This window comes from Oncorhynchus mykiss, chromosome 12 (assembly GCF_057628025.1).
Source record: "Oncorhynchus mykiss isolate SJ-2025 chromosome 12, ASM5762802v1, whole genome shotgun sequence".
NCBI lineage: Eukaryota > Metazoa > Chordata > Actinopteri > Salmoniformes > Salmonidae > Oncorhynchus > Oncorhynchus mykiss.
In genome coordinates this window covers 65,480,630-65,497,004 of record NC_143033.1, presented here as the reverse complement: position 1 = coordinate 65,497,004, position 16,375 = coordinate 65,480,630, and the positions used below count along the sequence as shown (strand labels likewise).

Here is a 16,375-nt window from a genome sequence, read left to right as displayed (position 1 = left end):
TGTTGCCTCGATTTAGAGCCACACGTCATAGTCGTGTAATTCGCACAAAATTTGAATTGATTAGCAATAGGTTTGGGCATTATACATATTTTCATATCGTCATACCATCCTTCTCTCATCCCGGGATTTACGGTACTACCGGTTTAGTACACAAGGATGCGCCAAACAACACAAAGCCCATTGGGTGTCTATTACTAGAATGCTACCAAATTAGTACGAGTAATAGCACATTTCCATGGATTCTGCTTGCTAAATATGCTAACGAGCGCAAACGAAAAACATTAATTGCAAGACCGGCAATCCAGGTCGTAAAGTTATAAACTCAACAAAAAAAGAAATCTCCCTTTTTCAGGACCCTGTCTTTCAAAGATAATTTGTAAAAATCCAAATAACTTCACAGATCTTCATTGTAAAGGGTTTAAACACTGTTTCCCATGAACCATAAATGTTCAATGAACCATAAACAATTAATGAATATGCACCTGTGGAACGGTCGTTAAGACACTAATAGCTTACAGACGGTAGGCAATTAAGGTCCCAGTTATGAAAACTTAGGACACTAAAGAGGCCTTTCTACTGACTCTGGAAAACACCAAAAGAAAGATGCCCAGGGTCCCTGCTCATCTGCGTGAATGTGCCTTTGGCATGCTCTAAGGAGACATGAGGACTGCAGATGTAGCCAGGGCAATAATTTGCAATGTCCGTACTGTGAGACGCCTAAGACAGCGCTACAGGGAGACCGGACGGACAGCTGATTGTTCTCGCAGTGGCAGACCACGTGTAACAACACCTGCACAGGATCAGTACATCCGAACATCACACTTGCGGGACAGGTACAGGATGGCAACAACAACTGCCCTCTGGGACCTGTTGGATCGGAGGGTGAGCGCTAGAGCCATTCCCCCCCAGAAATGTCCGGGAACTTGCAGGTGCCTTAGTGGAAGAGTGTGGTAACATCTCACAGCAAGAACTGGCAAATCTGGTACAGTCTTTGAGGAGATGCAGGGGGGGGGGGGGGGGACAACAACAACACTGACTTCACAACCTCTGTCAATACACAGCTGGACTCACCTGATCCTGCTTTCTCCCATTGTGCTATTTACTAACACATCACGGGCTGAACTGTTCTGGGGAACTATGGTATGCTTCATAATGTGACAGGTGAAATGAGAAAAGCAATCTGCTTTATCTCAAAGTATTGCACATGTTAACTGCAACAATTAACAACTTCACTGAGTTATAGTTCATAGGAAATCAGGAAATCAGTCAATACATTTATTAGGCCCGAGTCTATGGCGAGCATATGCTCACCCACTGGGGAGCCAGACCCAGCCAATCGTAATGCGTTTTTCCCAGAAAGGGCTTTATTACAGACAGAAATACTCAGTTTCATCAGCTGTCCGGGTGGCTGGTCTTAGACGATCCCACAGGTGAAGATTCCAGATGTGGAGGTCCTGGGTTGGCATGGTTACACATGGTCTGCAGTTGTGAGGCCGGTTGGATGTACTGCTAAATTCTCTAAAACATTATGGTAGAAAAATTAACATTAAATGCTCTGGTGGACATTCCTTCCAATTGCACGCTCCTTCAACTTGAGACATCTGTGGCATTGTGTTGTGACAGAACTGCACATTTTAGAGTGGCCTTTTATTGTCCCCAGTACAAGGTGTATCTGTGTAATGATCATGCTGTTTTTAATTAACTTCTTGATATGCCATCTTTGCAAAGATACTCACTTACAGGGATGTAAACAAGTTTCTGCCCAAAATTGTAGAGAAATAAGCGTTTTGTGCATATGGAAAATTTCTGGGATATTTTATATCAGCTCATGAAATATGGGACCAACACTTTGCGTTCATATTTTTGTTTAGTATAGCTACAAATATAAAAATGTATTGATACACCATCCTGTGGCTATTTCCAAATGCGCCGATATACCACCCAAGCCTAATTAGCATGTAAATCCACACCCCCTGAATTAAACAGTCCCACACTGTTGCCAGCAATTCGAGGAAATAGACCGTAAGGTATAGGGTTGGGGCGAGGCTTAATCCAGTCCCTGGGCCTCTCGAACCTCGCCCAATCCCCCGACACGTATTTGGACCCCTTGACTTTTTTCCACATTTTATCGTATAGCCGATTTCTAAAATAGTTTATTTTCCCTCAATCTACCCCGTAGTGACAAAGCAAGAAATGTTTGCTAGGAACATAAATATTCAGACCCTTTACTCAGTACTTAAAATCACCTTTGGCAGTGATTACAGCCTCGAGTTTTCTTGGGTATGACGCTACAAGCTTGGCACTCTTGTATTTGGGGAGGTTTTTTTCTCTGAAGATCCTCTCAAGCTCGGTCAGGTTGGATGGGGAGTGTCGCAGCACAGCTTTGCCATTATGGGGTATTGTGAGGAAATAGCCTTATTCTAAAATGTATGAAATGAAACTATGTGGAAAAAGTCCATGTCTGATTCCTTCCTGAAGGCAACATATTTTCAATAAACAAAAATAGTATTTTCACCTGTTAAACTAGTGTACAAAACAGATCTACTGCTTTTTAAACTTGCTTTCAATGATAATGACATTTAACATTGCATTTCTATGTGAAATTGATCAGGCACCCAAGTTACAAAAACATATTTATTGACTGAAGTAGCCTATTTACAATTAACAATGGTGTGTGTGTGGTTGTATGCATAGCTGTGGTGTTGAAAGGTGCCAAAGCAAACAAACAAATCGGCCACATCCAAAATCTAAGTGTGTCTGAAATGGAGAGATTCTCCTCCATGAATGGGGTAAAGGTGAATTTATCCCGGGACACACCCGGGCCCAGGTGTCCCATTCCGCTGACGACCCTCCCAGTTTCGCCCACCGACATCCTATTAAGGAAAACGAGCAGAGAAAGAATCCTGCAAACAGGCTGGGAGGGCAGAGATAATGGAATAACAGGGAATGTAGTGACAGATTTTTGTACCATCGTTAGCCGGCGCAGTGGCCAGGTCGCCAAGGCTCATGGAACGCGTCACCGCACACACAGAGAACACCTCTGCGCTCTCATCGGGAATCCCTACAATTGATGGCCTATTGGAAACCACTGGAGATGGAGACACAGACCATACACGCTCACCAGCCAAGTTATTCCCGAAGATAACGTTGATACCCTCAATAGGCAACGAAGGACGCACCCCTACATCAACCTCACCTTTCACCAGTTCAGAATCCCACATCAGTTTTTGCAATGGAACTGACAGAGTTCAAACCTATTCCCCTAATTAAAACACTATTCCCCCGAATCAGTCTCCGCAGAGAAGGGCAACACAGACGATCAGAGGCACCTGTGTCTCAAGATCTTCACTGGCACTTGGTCGTTACCTCCTGACATTGACACAAAGCCCTCTGTAGTGAAAGGCAAATAATCTGGGTCAATATGGACTTTCACATGCCCCTGGGCATGAGAGAGTGACAAGAGTGAACTGATGTGGGACAGGCGCTGCTAATGCCTTGGGCTTAAGTTTAACATAAGCACTGAATTTACCCTGAGAACAATCACATTTATTTATAAAGCTATTCTTACATCAGCTGATGTCACAAAATGCTGTACAGAAACCCAGCCTAAAACCCCAAACAATGCAGGTGTAGAAGCACAGTGGCTAGGAAAAACTCCCTAGAAAGGCCCAAACCTAGGAAGAACCAGGCTAGGAGGGGTGGTCAGTCCTCTTCTGACTGTACCGGGTGGAGATTATAACAGAACATGGCCAAGATGTTCTAATGTTCATAGATGACCAGCAGGGTCAAATAATAATCAGTGGTTGTAGAGGGTGCAACAGGTCAGCACCTCAGGAGTAAATGTCAATTGGCTTTTCATAGCCGATCATTCAGAGCATCTCTACTAAAGGTCAACCGACTATGATTTTTCAATGCCGATACCGATTATTGGAGGACCAAAAAAGCCGATACCGATTTAATCTGCAGATTAAAAAAAATATATATATATATATATATTTGTAATAATGACTATTACAACAATACTGAATGAACACTTATTTTAACTTAATAGAATACATCAATAAAATCAATTTAGCCTCAAGTAAATAACGAAACATTTTCAATTTGGTTTAAATAATGCAAAAACGAAGTGTTGGAGAAGAAATTAAAAGTGCAATATGTGCTATGTAAGAAAGCTAACGTTTCAGCTCCTTGCTCAGAACATGAGAACATATGAAAGCTGGTGGTTCCTTTTAACATGAGTCTTCAATATTCCCAGGTAAGAAGTTTTAGGTTGTAGTTATTATAGGAATTATAGGACTATTTCCCTCTATACCATTTGTATTTCATTAACCTTTGACTATTGGATGTTCTTTAAGCACTTTAGTATTGCCAGTGTAACAGTATAGCTTCCGTCCCTCTAGTTAGCGTGCGCTAACTAGCTAGCCATTTCACTTCGGTTACACCAGCCTCATCTCGGGAGTTGATAGGCTTGAAGTCAAAAACAACGCAATGCTTGACGCACAACGAAGAGCTGCTGGCAAAAAACACAAAAGTGCTGTTTGAATGAATGTTTACGCGCCTGCTTCTGCCTACCACCGCTCAGTCAGATACTTGTATGCTCAGTCTGATTATACGCAACGCAGGACACGCTAGATAATATCTACTAATATCATCAACCATGTGTAGTTAACTAGTGATGATTGTTTTTTATAAGTATGATGCTAGCTAGCAACTTGGTTTACTGCATTTGTGTAACAGTGGAGTGCAACGAGAGAGAGAGAGGCATGTCGTTATTGCGTTGGACTAGTTAACTGTAAGTTTGCAAGATTGGATCCCCCGAGCTGACAAGGTGAAAATCTGTCGTTCTGCCCCTTGACCAAGGCAGTTAACCCACCGTTCCTAGGCAGTCATTGAAAATAAGAATGTGTTAACTGACTTGCCTAGTTAAATAAAGGTATAACATTTAAAAAATATCTATAAAAAAATTAATATATATTGGCAAATCGGCGCACAAAAATACCGATTTCCGATTGTTATATGAACTTGAAATCGGCCCTAATTAATTGGCTATTCTGATTTAATCGGTCAACCTCTATTCTCTACCACTCTTGCTGTCTCTAGAGAGTCGAAAACAGCAGGTCAGGTAGCACGTCCGGTGAACAGGTCAGTGTTCCATAGCCGCAAGCAGAACAGTTGAAACTGGAGCAGCAGCACGACCAGGTGGACTGGGGACAGCAAGGAGTCATCAGGCCAGGTAGTCCTGAGGCATGGTCCTAGGGCTCAGGTCCCCAGAGAAAGAGAATTAGAGAGCATACTTAAATTCACACAGGACACCGGATAAGACAGGAGAAATACTCCAGATATAACAGACTGACCCTAGCCCCCGACACATAAACTACTGTAGCATAAATACTGGAGGCTGAACAGGACATTTGTTTTTCCAATGACCAGAACCCTGACAGTAGTAACACTCTTGACCGAAGTCAGCTTTACCACGGGAGCCAGGCTCAACTAGGGCTCAGACAGAGCGACCATTGTAGCAAAACGGGGAGATGACGAGTCCTCGGCAGAGGCTGCCCAGTGGTAACTTCTAGCGTGTATATATATCAACCTAAGATAATTTTAGACGTTTATCACAAATTTCAACCTGGTAGTGATCAGTGATCTTCAAGTTCTTTAGTACATAATTCTAACAGTTACTCTGATGGACAGTGAATTAACTCATCTACATAAGACGCCATAGTCACAAGTAAATTCTCAAAATAATCTCACTCTTCCCCTCTGCTGAGCACACCAGACCACAACAAGAGAAATGCCAATTACACTGGGCAACACAGAAGAGAGATGATACAGTTGAAGTCGGAAGTTTACATACACTTAGGTTGGAGTCATTAACTAGTTTTTCAACCACTCCACAAATGTCTTGTTAACAAACTGTCGGTTTGGACTACTTCGTGCATGATTCAAGTAATTTTTCCAAAGTTGTTTACAGACAGATTATTTCACTATCACAATTCTAGTGGGTCACAAGTTTACATGCACTAAGTTGACTGTGCCTTTAAACAACTTAGAAAATTCCAGAAAATGTCATGGCTTTATAAGCTTCTGATAGGTTGATTGACATTTGAGTCAATTGGAGGGTGTACCTGTGGATGTATTTCAAGGCCTACCTTCAAACTCAGTGCCTCTTTACTTGACATCATGGGAAAATAAAAATAAATCAGCCAAGACCTCAGGAAAAAAAAATTGTAGACCTCTACAAGTCTGGTTCATCCTTGGGAGCAACTTCCAAACGTCTGAAGGTACCACATTCATCTGTACAAACTATAGTACGCGAGTATAAATACCATGGGACCATGCAGCCATCATACCGCTCAGGAAGGAGACACTTTCTGTCTCCTAGAGATGAACGTACTTTGGTGCGAAAATTGCAAATCAATCGCAGAACAGCAAAGGACCTTGTGAAGATGCTGGAGGAAACGGGTACAAAAGTATCTATTTCCACAGTAAAACGAGTCCACATTTCGACATAACCTGAAAGGCCGCTCAGCAAGGAAGAAGCCACTGCTCCAAAACCGCCATAAAAAAGTGAGACTACGGTTTGCAACTGTACATGGGGACAAAGATCGTACTTTTTGGAGAAATGTCCTCTGGTCTGATGAAACAAAAATAGAGCTGTCTGGCCATAATGACCATTGTTATGTTTGGAGGAAAAAGGATGATGCTTGCAAGCCGAAGAACACCATCCCAACCGTGAAGTATAGGGGTGGAAGCATCATGTTGTGGGGGTGCTTTGCTGCAGGAGGGACTAGTGCACTTCACAAAATAGATGGTATCAGAGGAAGGATAATTATGTGGATATTGCAGCAGCAATCAAGACATCAGCCAGGAAGTTAAAACTTGGTTGCAAATGGGTCTTCCAAATGGACAATGACCCCAAGGATACTTCCAAAGTTGTGGCAAAATGGCTTAACTTCTTATGGCTGCAATCCCGTTAACGGGAGCGATATGACAACAGCCAGTCAAAGTGTAGGGCACCATTTTCAAAACATCAAAAATCTCATAGTTAACATTCCTCAAAGATACATGTATCTCATACCATTGTTAAGCTATTCTTGTTGTTAATCCCACAACAGTGTCCGATTTCAAAAATGCTTTACAGCAAAAGCACCACAAACGATTGTTAGGTCACCACATATAGCTACAGAAAAACACAGCCATTTTTTCCCAGCCAAAGAGCGGAGTTTCAAAAAGCAGAAATAGAGAAAATGAATCACTAACCTTTGATCTTCATCAGATGACACTAATAGGACTTCATGTTACACAATACATGTATGTTTTGTTTGATAAGGTTCATATTTATCAAAATATGAGTTTACATTGGCGCGTTACATTCACTAGTTCCAAAAACATCCAGTGATTTTGCATAGCCACATCATTCAACAGAAATACTCATCATAAATGTAGATGTCTGATTTTAAAAAAAACTTTACGGAATAAGCCAGCCATGCAATAATCTGAGACGGCGCTCAGAAACATTTGTCACAATAGCCGCCATGTTGACGTCAACATAAACAAGAAATTACATGATAAATATTCCCTTACCTTTGATCTACATCAGAAAGCACCCCAGGAATCCCAGGTCCACAATAAATGTTTGTTTTGTTCTAAAATGTCTAATTTATGTCCAAATACCTTTTTGTTAGCGTGTTTGGTATACATATCCAAATGCTTATTCTGGTCAGCGTTACATCGGACAAAAAATTCAAAATGTTATATACAGGTCGAAGAAACATTTTAAACTATGTACAGAATCAATCATTAGTATGTTTTTAACATATACCTTCAATAAAGTTCCAACCGGACTATTCCTTCTTGTCTTCATGAGCCATGGAACGCAAGTGACTACCATGAGAAATAAGCATGATCAGAAAATGGCTGACTGCCAGACACCTGACTGATTCTGCTATCATTCACTCCCACAACACCATAGAAGTCTCATTATAATTTATATTGATGGTTGACATCTAGTGGAACCCCTAGGCAGTACAACTTTAATATCTCAAGGGGATTTCATTGGTGAATACATACAAAGCTCAGATTTCTCACTTCCTTTTTCGATTTCTCCTCAGGATTTTGCTTGCCATATGAGTTCTGTTATACTCAGACATCATTCAAACAGTTTTAGAAACTTTAGTGTTTTCTTTCCAATATTAATAATAATATACATATATTAGCAACTGAGACTGAGGAGTAGGCCGTTTACTTTGGGCAACTTATTAATCCAAGCTACTCAATACTGCCCCCCCAGCCATAAGAAGTTAAGGACAACAAAGTCAAGGTATTGGAGTGGCCATAGCTCCGGGTTGCAAATGACACTACCCTACCCAAATCTCCCACTGAGGTACACAGCAGTTTGTACTCACCTCAGACCAATGTCCCAACAGCGAGTAGAGCAAGAGTTTCCAGCCTGGGCAGGGGCCTGGAAACTAACCAATGATACTCTCTCCAATGCAGAACACAACCAACTATCCACCGCAGTGGCAAGTTTATCAAACAAACAAAGGCAACCAGCACTGGGTACCAAACATTACAACTCAAAAAGCTGTAACAAAAGATGCAAACAAAGCATCTACGGCGTTTCAAAACATTAACTCCACGTTTTCCCCTCCAAACACAATACACATACCAGTAAGCCCCAACGACGCTTGTATTAAGCCCACTGGCATACTCTACCAGGCAACGCACTTGTTTTATGGCGTCCCTGGACAACCAAAATCACTGATGCGTATCTAAAGGCACTATACTAAACACTTGTGCCGTGAATACCAAACGAAGCACATTCCAATAAGCATTAACCCATCCATAATGCAACAAAATACTACCTATCAGGATGTCTAGGAACCAACCTTATGATCCCGGACGAGCCCCGACAGACACGTCACGAACCGGCCCAAAGCCCGTACCAAAAAAAGAGATGAGGAACAAAACAAATATATATTTATAAACTGAAGTGACCTATATACAATTAACAATGGTGTGAGTGGCTGCGTGCATAGATGTGATAATGAGGGGTGTTGAAAGGTAACAAAACGGCCACAAAAATACCACTACCAAAATCCAAGTGTGTCTGCGTGGAGAGAGTCTCCTCCATGTATGGGGGACAGGTGAATTTATCCCGGGACACACCCGGGCCCAGGTGTCCCATTCCGCTGACGACCCTCCCAGCTCCTTCCACCGACGACATCCTATTAAGGAAAACAAGAGCAAAGGAGGAGAATATAGCAGACAGACTGGGAGGGTCGTCACACTATCTACTAATAGAGGCCCTTTTGCGAGGCATTAGAAAAACTCTCTGGTCTTTGTGGTTGAATCTGTGTTTGAAATTCACTGCTCGACTGACGGACCTTACAGATATCTGTACAGAGATGAGGTAGTCATTTAAAAAAAATCATGTTAAACACTTATTGCGCACAGTGAGTCCATGTGACTTGTTAAGCACATTTCTTTTTAAAATTTTTTTTACCCCTGAGCTTGTTTAGGCTTGCCATAACAAAGGGGTTAAATACTTATTGACTCAAAACATTTCCCCCCCAATTCACCCTCTGAATGGCACACATACACAATCCATGTCTCAACTGTCTCAAGGCAATTCTCTACATGCATACATACAGTGGGGAGAACAAGTATTTGATACACTACCGATTTTGCAGGTTTTCCTACTTACAAAGCATGTAGAGGTCTGTAATTTTTATCGTAGGTACACTTCAACTGTGAGAGACGGAATCTAAAACAAAAATCCAGAAAATCACATTTTTAAGTAATTCATTTGCATTTTATTGCATGACATTATTGCATGACATAAGTATTTAATCACCTACCAACCAGTAAGAATTCCGGCTCTCACAGACCTGTTAGTTTTTCTTGAAGGAGCCCTCCTGTTCTCCACTCATTACCTGTATTAACTGCACATGTTTGAACTCGTTACCTGTATAAAAGACACCTGTCCACACACTCAATCAAACAGACTCCAAACTCTCCACAATGGCCAAGACCAGAGAGCTGTGCAAGGACATCAGGGATAAAATTGTAGACCTGCACAAGGCTGGGATGGGCTACAGGACAATAGGCAAGCAGCTTGGTGAGAAGGCAACAACTGTTGATGCAATTATTAGAAAATGGAAGAAGTTCAAGATGACGGTCAATCACCCTCGGTCTGGGGCTCCATGCAAGATCTCACCTCATGGGGCATCAACGATCATGAGGAAGGTGAGGGATCAGCCTAGTACTACACAGCAGGACCTGGTCAATGACCTGAAGAGAGCTCGGACCACAGTCTCAAAGAAAACCATTAGTAACACACTACGCCGTCATGGATTAAAATCCTGCAGCGCACGCAAGGTCCCCCTGTTAAAGCCAGAGCATGTCCAGGCCCGTCTGAAGTTTGCCAATGACAATCTGGATGATCCAGAGGAGGAATGGGAGAAGGTCATGTGGTCTGATGAGACAAAAATAAAGCTTTTTGGTCTAAACTCCACTCGCCGTGTTTGGAGGAAGAAGGATGAGTACAACCCCAAGAACACCATCCCAACCGTGAAGCATGGAGGTGGAAACATCATTCTTTGGGGATGCTTTTCTGCAAAGGGGACAGGACGACTGCACCGTATTGAGGGGTGGATAGATGGGGCCGCGTATCGTGAGATCTTGGCCAACAACATCCTTCCCTCAGTAAGAGCATTGAAGATGGGTCATGGCTGGGTCTTCCAGCATGACAACGGCCCGAAACACACAGCCAGGGCAACTAAGGAGTGGCTCCGTAAGAAGCATCTCAAGGTCCTGGAGTGGCCTAGCCAGTCTCCAGACCTGAACCCAATAGAAAATCTTTGGAGGGAGCTGAAAGTCCCTATTGCCCAGCGACAGCCCTGAAACCTGAAGGGTCTGGAGAAGGTCTGTATGGAGGAGTGGGCCAAAATCCCTGCTGCAGTGTGTGCAAACCTGGTCAAGAACTACAGGAAACGTATGATCTCTGTAGTTGCAAAGGTTTCTGTACCAAATATTAAGTTCTGCTTTTCTGATGTATCAAATACTTATGTCATGCAATAAAATGCAAATTACTTAAATCATATAATGTGATTTTCTGGATTTTTGTTTTAGATTCTGTCTCTCTCAGTTGAAGTGTACCTATGATAAACATTACAGACCTCTACATGCTTTGTAAGTAGGAAACACTGCCGATTTTGCAGGTTATCAAATACTTGTTCTCCCCACTGTATGTATGTACATACTTGTTCTCCCCACTGTATGTATGTACATACTTGTTCTCCCCACTGTATGTATGTACATACTTGTTCTCCCCACTGTATGTATGTACATATGAAATGGCTAGCTAGTTAGCGGTGGTGCGCGCTAATAGCGTTTCAATCGGTGACGTCACTCGCTTTGAGACATTGAAGTAGTGGTTCCTCTTGCTCTGCAAGGGCCGTGGCTTTTGTGGAGCGATGGGTAACGATGCTTCGTGGGTGACTGTTGTGTGCAGAGGGTTCGAGCCCGGGTATGGGCGAGGGGACGGACTAAAGTTATACATACATACATACATACATACATACATACATACATCACACACACAGTACCAGTCAAAAGTTTGGACACACCTACTCATTCCAGGGTTTTTCTTTATTTTGACTATTTTCTACATTGTAAAATAATGGTGAAGACATCAAAACTATGAAATAACACATATGAAATCATGTAGTAACAAAGTGTTAAACAAAATATATGTTCTATTTGAGATTCTTCAAATAGCCACCCTTTGCCTTGACAGCTTTGCACACTCTTGGCATTCTCTCAACCAGCTTCATGAGATAGTCACCTGGAATGCATTTCAGTTAACAGGTGTCCCTTGTTAAAAGTTTATTTGTGGAATTTCTTTCCTTAATGCTTTTGAGCCAATCCATTGCGTTGTGACAAGGTAGGGGTGGTATACAGGAGATAGCCCTATTAAAGTAAAAGACCAAGTCCATTTTATGGCAAGAACAGCTCAAATAAGCAAAGAGAAACGATAGTCCATTATTACTTTAACATATGAAGGTCAGTCAATACATAACATTTCAAGAACCTTAAGTTTCTTCAAGTGCATTCGCAAAAACCAACAAGCGCTATGATGAAACTGCCTCTCTTGAGGACCGCCACAGGAAGGGAAGACCCAGAGTTACCTCTGCTGCAGAGGATGTGTTTCTTGGGCCAAGAAACACGAGCAATGGGCATTAGACCAGTGAAAAAAGTCAAATGTTTTTGAGATTTTTGGTTCCAACGGCCCTGTCTTTGAGACGCAAATTAGGTGAACAGATCTACGCATTTGTGGTTCCCACCGTGAAGCATGGAGGAGGAGGTGTAATGGGGTGGGGGTGCTTTGCTAGTGACGCTGTCAGTGATTTATTTAGAATTCAAGGCACACTTAACCAGCATGGCTACCACAGCCTTCTGCGGCAATACACTATCCCATCTGGTGTGTGTGTATATACACACACACACACACACACACACACACACACACACACACACACACACACACACACACACACACACACACACACACACACAAAAGCTACTTAATTGTATTGTGATCACTTGGTTGACACGTTTCCTACCCTCTCTCACTCCCTCTCCATCTTTTTTCCTATACATGTTTCTTTCCCTTTACCCAACTCTCTCTGTGGGCTCTCTCCCTTCTCCCCTCCCTCCAGGACCTGAACAAGAAGCAGACCCAGAGGGACCTGGAGTGTGCCATGCTGCTGAGGCACCACGAGTCCACCCAGGAGCTGGAGTTCCGTCAGCTGGGGGCGGTGCAGCGTACGCGGGCCGACCTGATCCGCACGCAGCACCAGACAGAGCTCACCAACCAGATGGAGTACAACAAGCGGAGGGAGCAGGAACTCCGGCAGAAACACACTGTGGAGGTCCGCCAGCAGCCCAAGAGCCTCAAGGTAAGGCTCCCTCTCGCCTTCCTTCCCTCCTTCCCTCACTCTCCTTTCTCCCCTCCTTCCCTCACTCTCCTTTCTCCCCTCTCCCAGTCCAAGGAGCTCCAGATCAAGCGTCAGTTCCAGGACACGTGTAAGATCCAGACGCGTCAGTACAAGGCCCTGAGGAACCATCTGTTGGAGAGCACTCCCAAGGCCGACCACAAGGCGGTGCTCAAGAGGCTGAAGGAGGAGCAGACCAGGAAACTGGCTATCCTGGCCGAGCAATACGACCACTCCATCAACGACATGCTGTCCACACAGGCTGTGAGTAAGGCAAGGACCCTACCGTGCACCTCTCATACACCTGACAACTACAACGACGCAGTACTACAAAACAACTACACACATTAAACCAGCCACACCAAAAATGTATACCAACGAACTTCAGTTCAACAAACACCTACTACGTCCTTGCTAAGCTCTAGAACTACTAAAATGACAAATTAGGACTACAAATCCCACATTTTGAGTGGTAGACATCCCCAAACCGTCCATTAGACCAGGGTGTGCTCTACTGACGTCCACCCCCCCCCCTTCCTCCTCTAGCTGCGATTGGACGAGACCCAGGAAGCAGAATACCAGGTGCTGCGGATGCAGCTGCAGCAGGAGTTGGAGCTGCTGAACGCTTACCAGAGCAAGATCAAGATCCACACAGACTCCCAGCACGAGAGAGAAGCCAAGGATCTGGAGCAAAGGGTGTCCATCCGCAGGGCCCTGCTGGAACAGAGGGTGAGAGCGACACGGAGAGATGGAGCGGAGGGGTGTCTGAAGGGAGTGTGTGTGTGTGTGTGTGCAAGATAAAATGTACAATATAGATGACACCAAAAAGGAGAGGCCACTTAAAATATAATTTCTCTCCCCTCGTCCCTCTCTCTCTCTCTTAGATTGAGGAAGAGATGCTGTCTCTGCAGAACGAGCGTTCAGAGCGTATCCGTACTCTACTGGAGCGCCAGGCACGGGAAATCGAGGCATTTGACTCGGAGAGCATGCGTCTTGGCTTCAGCAACATGGCTCTGACGGGCATCCCCGCCGAGGCCTTCAACCAGGGCTACCCCAATCCCAGCCCCTCCTCTGGCCCCGGGGGCTGGCCCTCCCGCCCTGTTCCTCGCTCCGGGAGCCACTGGAGCCACGGCGTGCAGAACTCTGTGGCGCCCCCTTCGTGGCGTAGCCAGAACAGCTGCAGCGGTGGAGGAGGTTTCAGCCGTGCCGAGTCGATCACTTTGTCTCACGGCCTGGGGAGGGATAGTGAGATGAACATGAGTGGTAGAGGCCACTCCTCCAACTCCTCATCTTCCTCCTCTTCCTCGTCCTCCCACCATCATCACCATCACCAGCAGCAGCAGCAGCAACACTACCTCCCCCAGCACTACCACCACCACCACCAGAGCACGCCACACCTGTACCGAGAGAGCCGCGAGCGCGAGGACCGCGAGAGGGAGAGAGAGTGGGGGGGTGGTGGAAGAGGACACCAACACCATCACCACGGGGGAGGAGTTCATCACCACCACCTCTCCCAACATGCCTCAGCCCAGTCCCTGGCTCTCCTGCCACCTCCGCCTCCCCCACCACCTATCTCCCTCTACTCCTCCTCGCCGCCCTCCTCTTCCTCCTCCTCGTCTTCCCAGGGAGGGGGATACGGGGGTCTGGTTGCCAGGGGCCCCAGCCTGATGGCCCTGAGGAACAGCCCCCAGCCCCTGAGGAGGACGGCCTCAGGGGGGCCCGGCGGGGCAGGGGGGGGCGAGGGGGTTCTGAGCCGGAGCACCTCGGTCACCTCACACATCTCCAACGGCTCCCACCTCTCCTACTCTTAAAGGGGAAGGGCAACGATAGGCTCCACCCCTCAGTCTTAAAGGGGCGGGGTGAGAGAACAAACCAAGCCTGCCCTTTCTCTGAGGTTGCCTCTGAAACGATACTCTAACCCTCTCATAAGAGGAATAGGGTGTCGTTTGAGATATGCCATGCAGTAAGTGGGGGGGGGGGGGGGGGGGGGGGGGGTTGAATGTCCCTGATCTCACTTCTTTCTACCAGAGTGTTTATTCATGGAGGGGCTGGTGCTAAAACAGGTTTACCACCACAAAGGGCGGAGCCAAAGCAGGTCCACCATTCCTATTGTTCAAGGTGATTTTTATTGTTGGATGAGGTCATCTCTCTCACAAATTCAGGAGAAGGGTTTAGATGAGGGAGGGGGCGGGGCTATTAACAGTAAGGTCAGACAGGGCTGGCCACCAGTAGGGGTCAGTTGAGCAGACTAGCTGCTTAGATTAGACAGACACCTTAGAGTATAACAATGTCTGCACAGACGGGAGGGATACAAGTGGGAGGAAAGCAGTGTTTTTAAAGGGGAGTTTTAACAGCAATGGGTTTCTCTGCTGACATCAAACTGAGAGAAATTAGTGGATGTGGAGATAAAACTGTTCGAAAGAGGGTGCTTTAAAATACAATGTAAACTATGTAAATAACGCAGAAACTAACACGCGAAGCATACTAGGTAATGATGGGTCGTATACTGTCCATTTTGTGGTGGAGCAAGGAGCTGAACCACGAGAGGCAACTACAGAAACAGTTGTTTGTTTTTTTGGTAATAGGATTTTCAAATATATGACAGATGTAACACTGCCATCCGGTGGCTCGGCTGACCCAACACAACTCTGCCACTGCCGAGCAATAATTTCCCTGTGAACATTATGAAAGCGGGTGTGTGTGTACAGAGCTCAATGCTCGCTTAGTTTTTTCACGCTTGACCCATTCCTGGACTCACAGCCTGGTAGGTGTGTAGAAGTACATGTGCATAAAGCAGTTATTACAGTTCAATGCATGAAAGTGCTGTACAGAAAGCATTGTATTCATACATGTTTATAGAAATGCATATAAGTATATAATACCTGTCCGAAGTTTTGACAGTAAAATTGAAGATTGTTCACTGTCCAACACCTTTGTCCGACATTGTACTTAGTGTACATAAAAGCACTCTGAAACGCTGGTAGAGTAATGATAATTTTGCCATGTGAATAGAAATTGGAAAATAGTTTTGAGGGAAAATAGATATGGTTGCTATTATTATTATTACTACTAGAGCAGTTGTAATGTTTGTTGTACACTAATTTTGTTTTAAAAAAAATGTTGTTTTTTTTAAAATGTTTTAATTGCCAATTTTGACCACTAGGTGGGTAGAAAGAGCAATGTTACTGTTATGGAGCGCTATGGAAAGAATGCAATTGTTTTTATTATTTTTAAAAAAGGAGAAAAACGACTTCCTTTCCCCAAGCATTCCCTCTATGGTCTCAGGGTCGGAGTCTACTGGGCAGTGCATTACCACGAAAGTTTGTGGTGTTATAGAGCCAGTATTAAATGTGGATGGGCCGTTCATGTTTTTA

General features: G+C 44.5%; 1 protein-coding gene across 2 annotated transcripts in view; it reads left to right on the top strand.

Annotated features, from left to right (window-relative positions):
* Window positions 1–16,375, top strand: part of taok2a (TAO kinase 2a) — a 31,916-nt gene extending 15,541 nt beyond the window's left edge. The window contains exons 17-20 of one of the 2 annotated variants that reach the window (XM_021624408.3): window positions 12,726–12,965; window positions 13,053–13,265; window positions 13,548–13,730; window positions 13,886–16,375. In XM_021624408.3, the coding sequence (XP_021480083.3) occupies window positions 12,726–12,965; window positions 13,053–13,265; window positions 13,548–13,730; window positions 13,886–14,812 (1,563 nt within the window). In that variant the 3' untranslated portion in view covers window positions 14,813–16,375. Of the gene's footprint in view, window positions 1–12,725; window positions 12,966–13,052; window positions 13,275–13,547; window positions 13,731–13,885 lie in introns of both variants that reach the window. The other variant, XM_021624407.3, reaches the window with a different exon arrangement.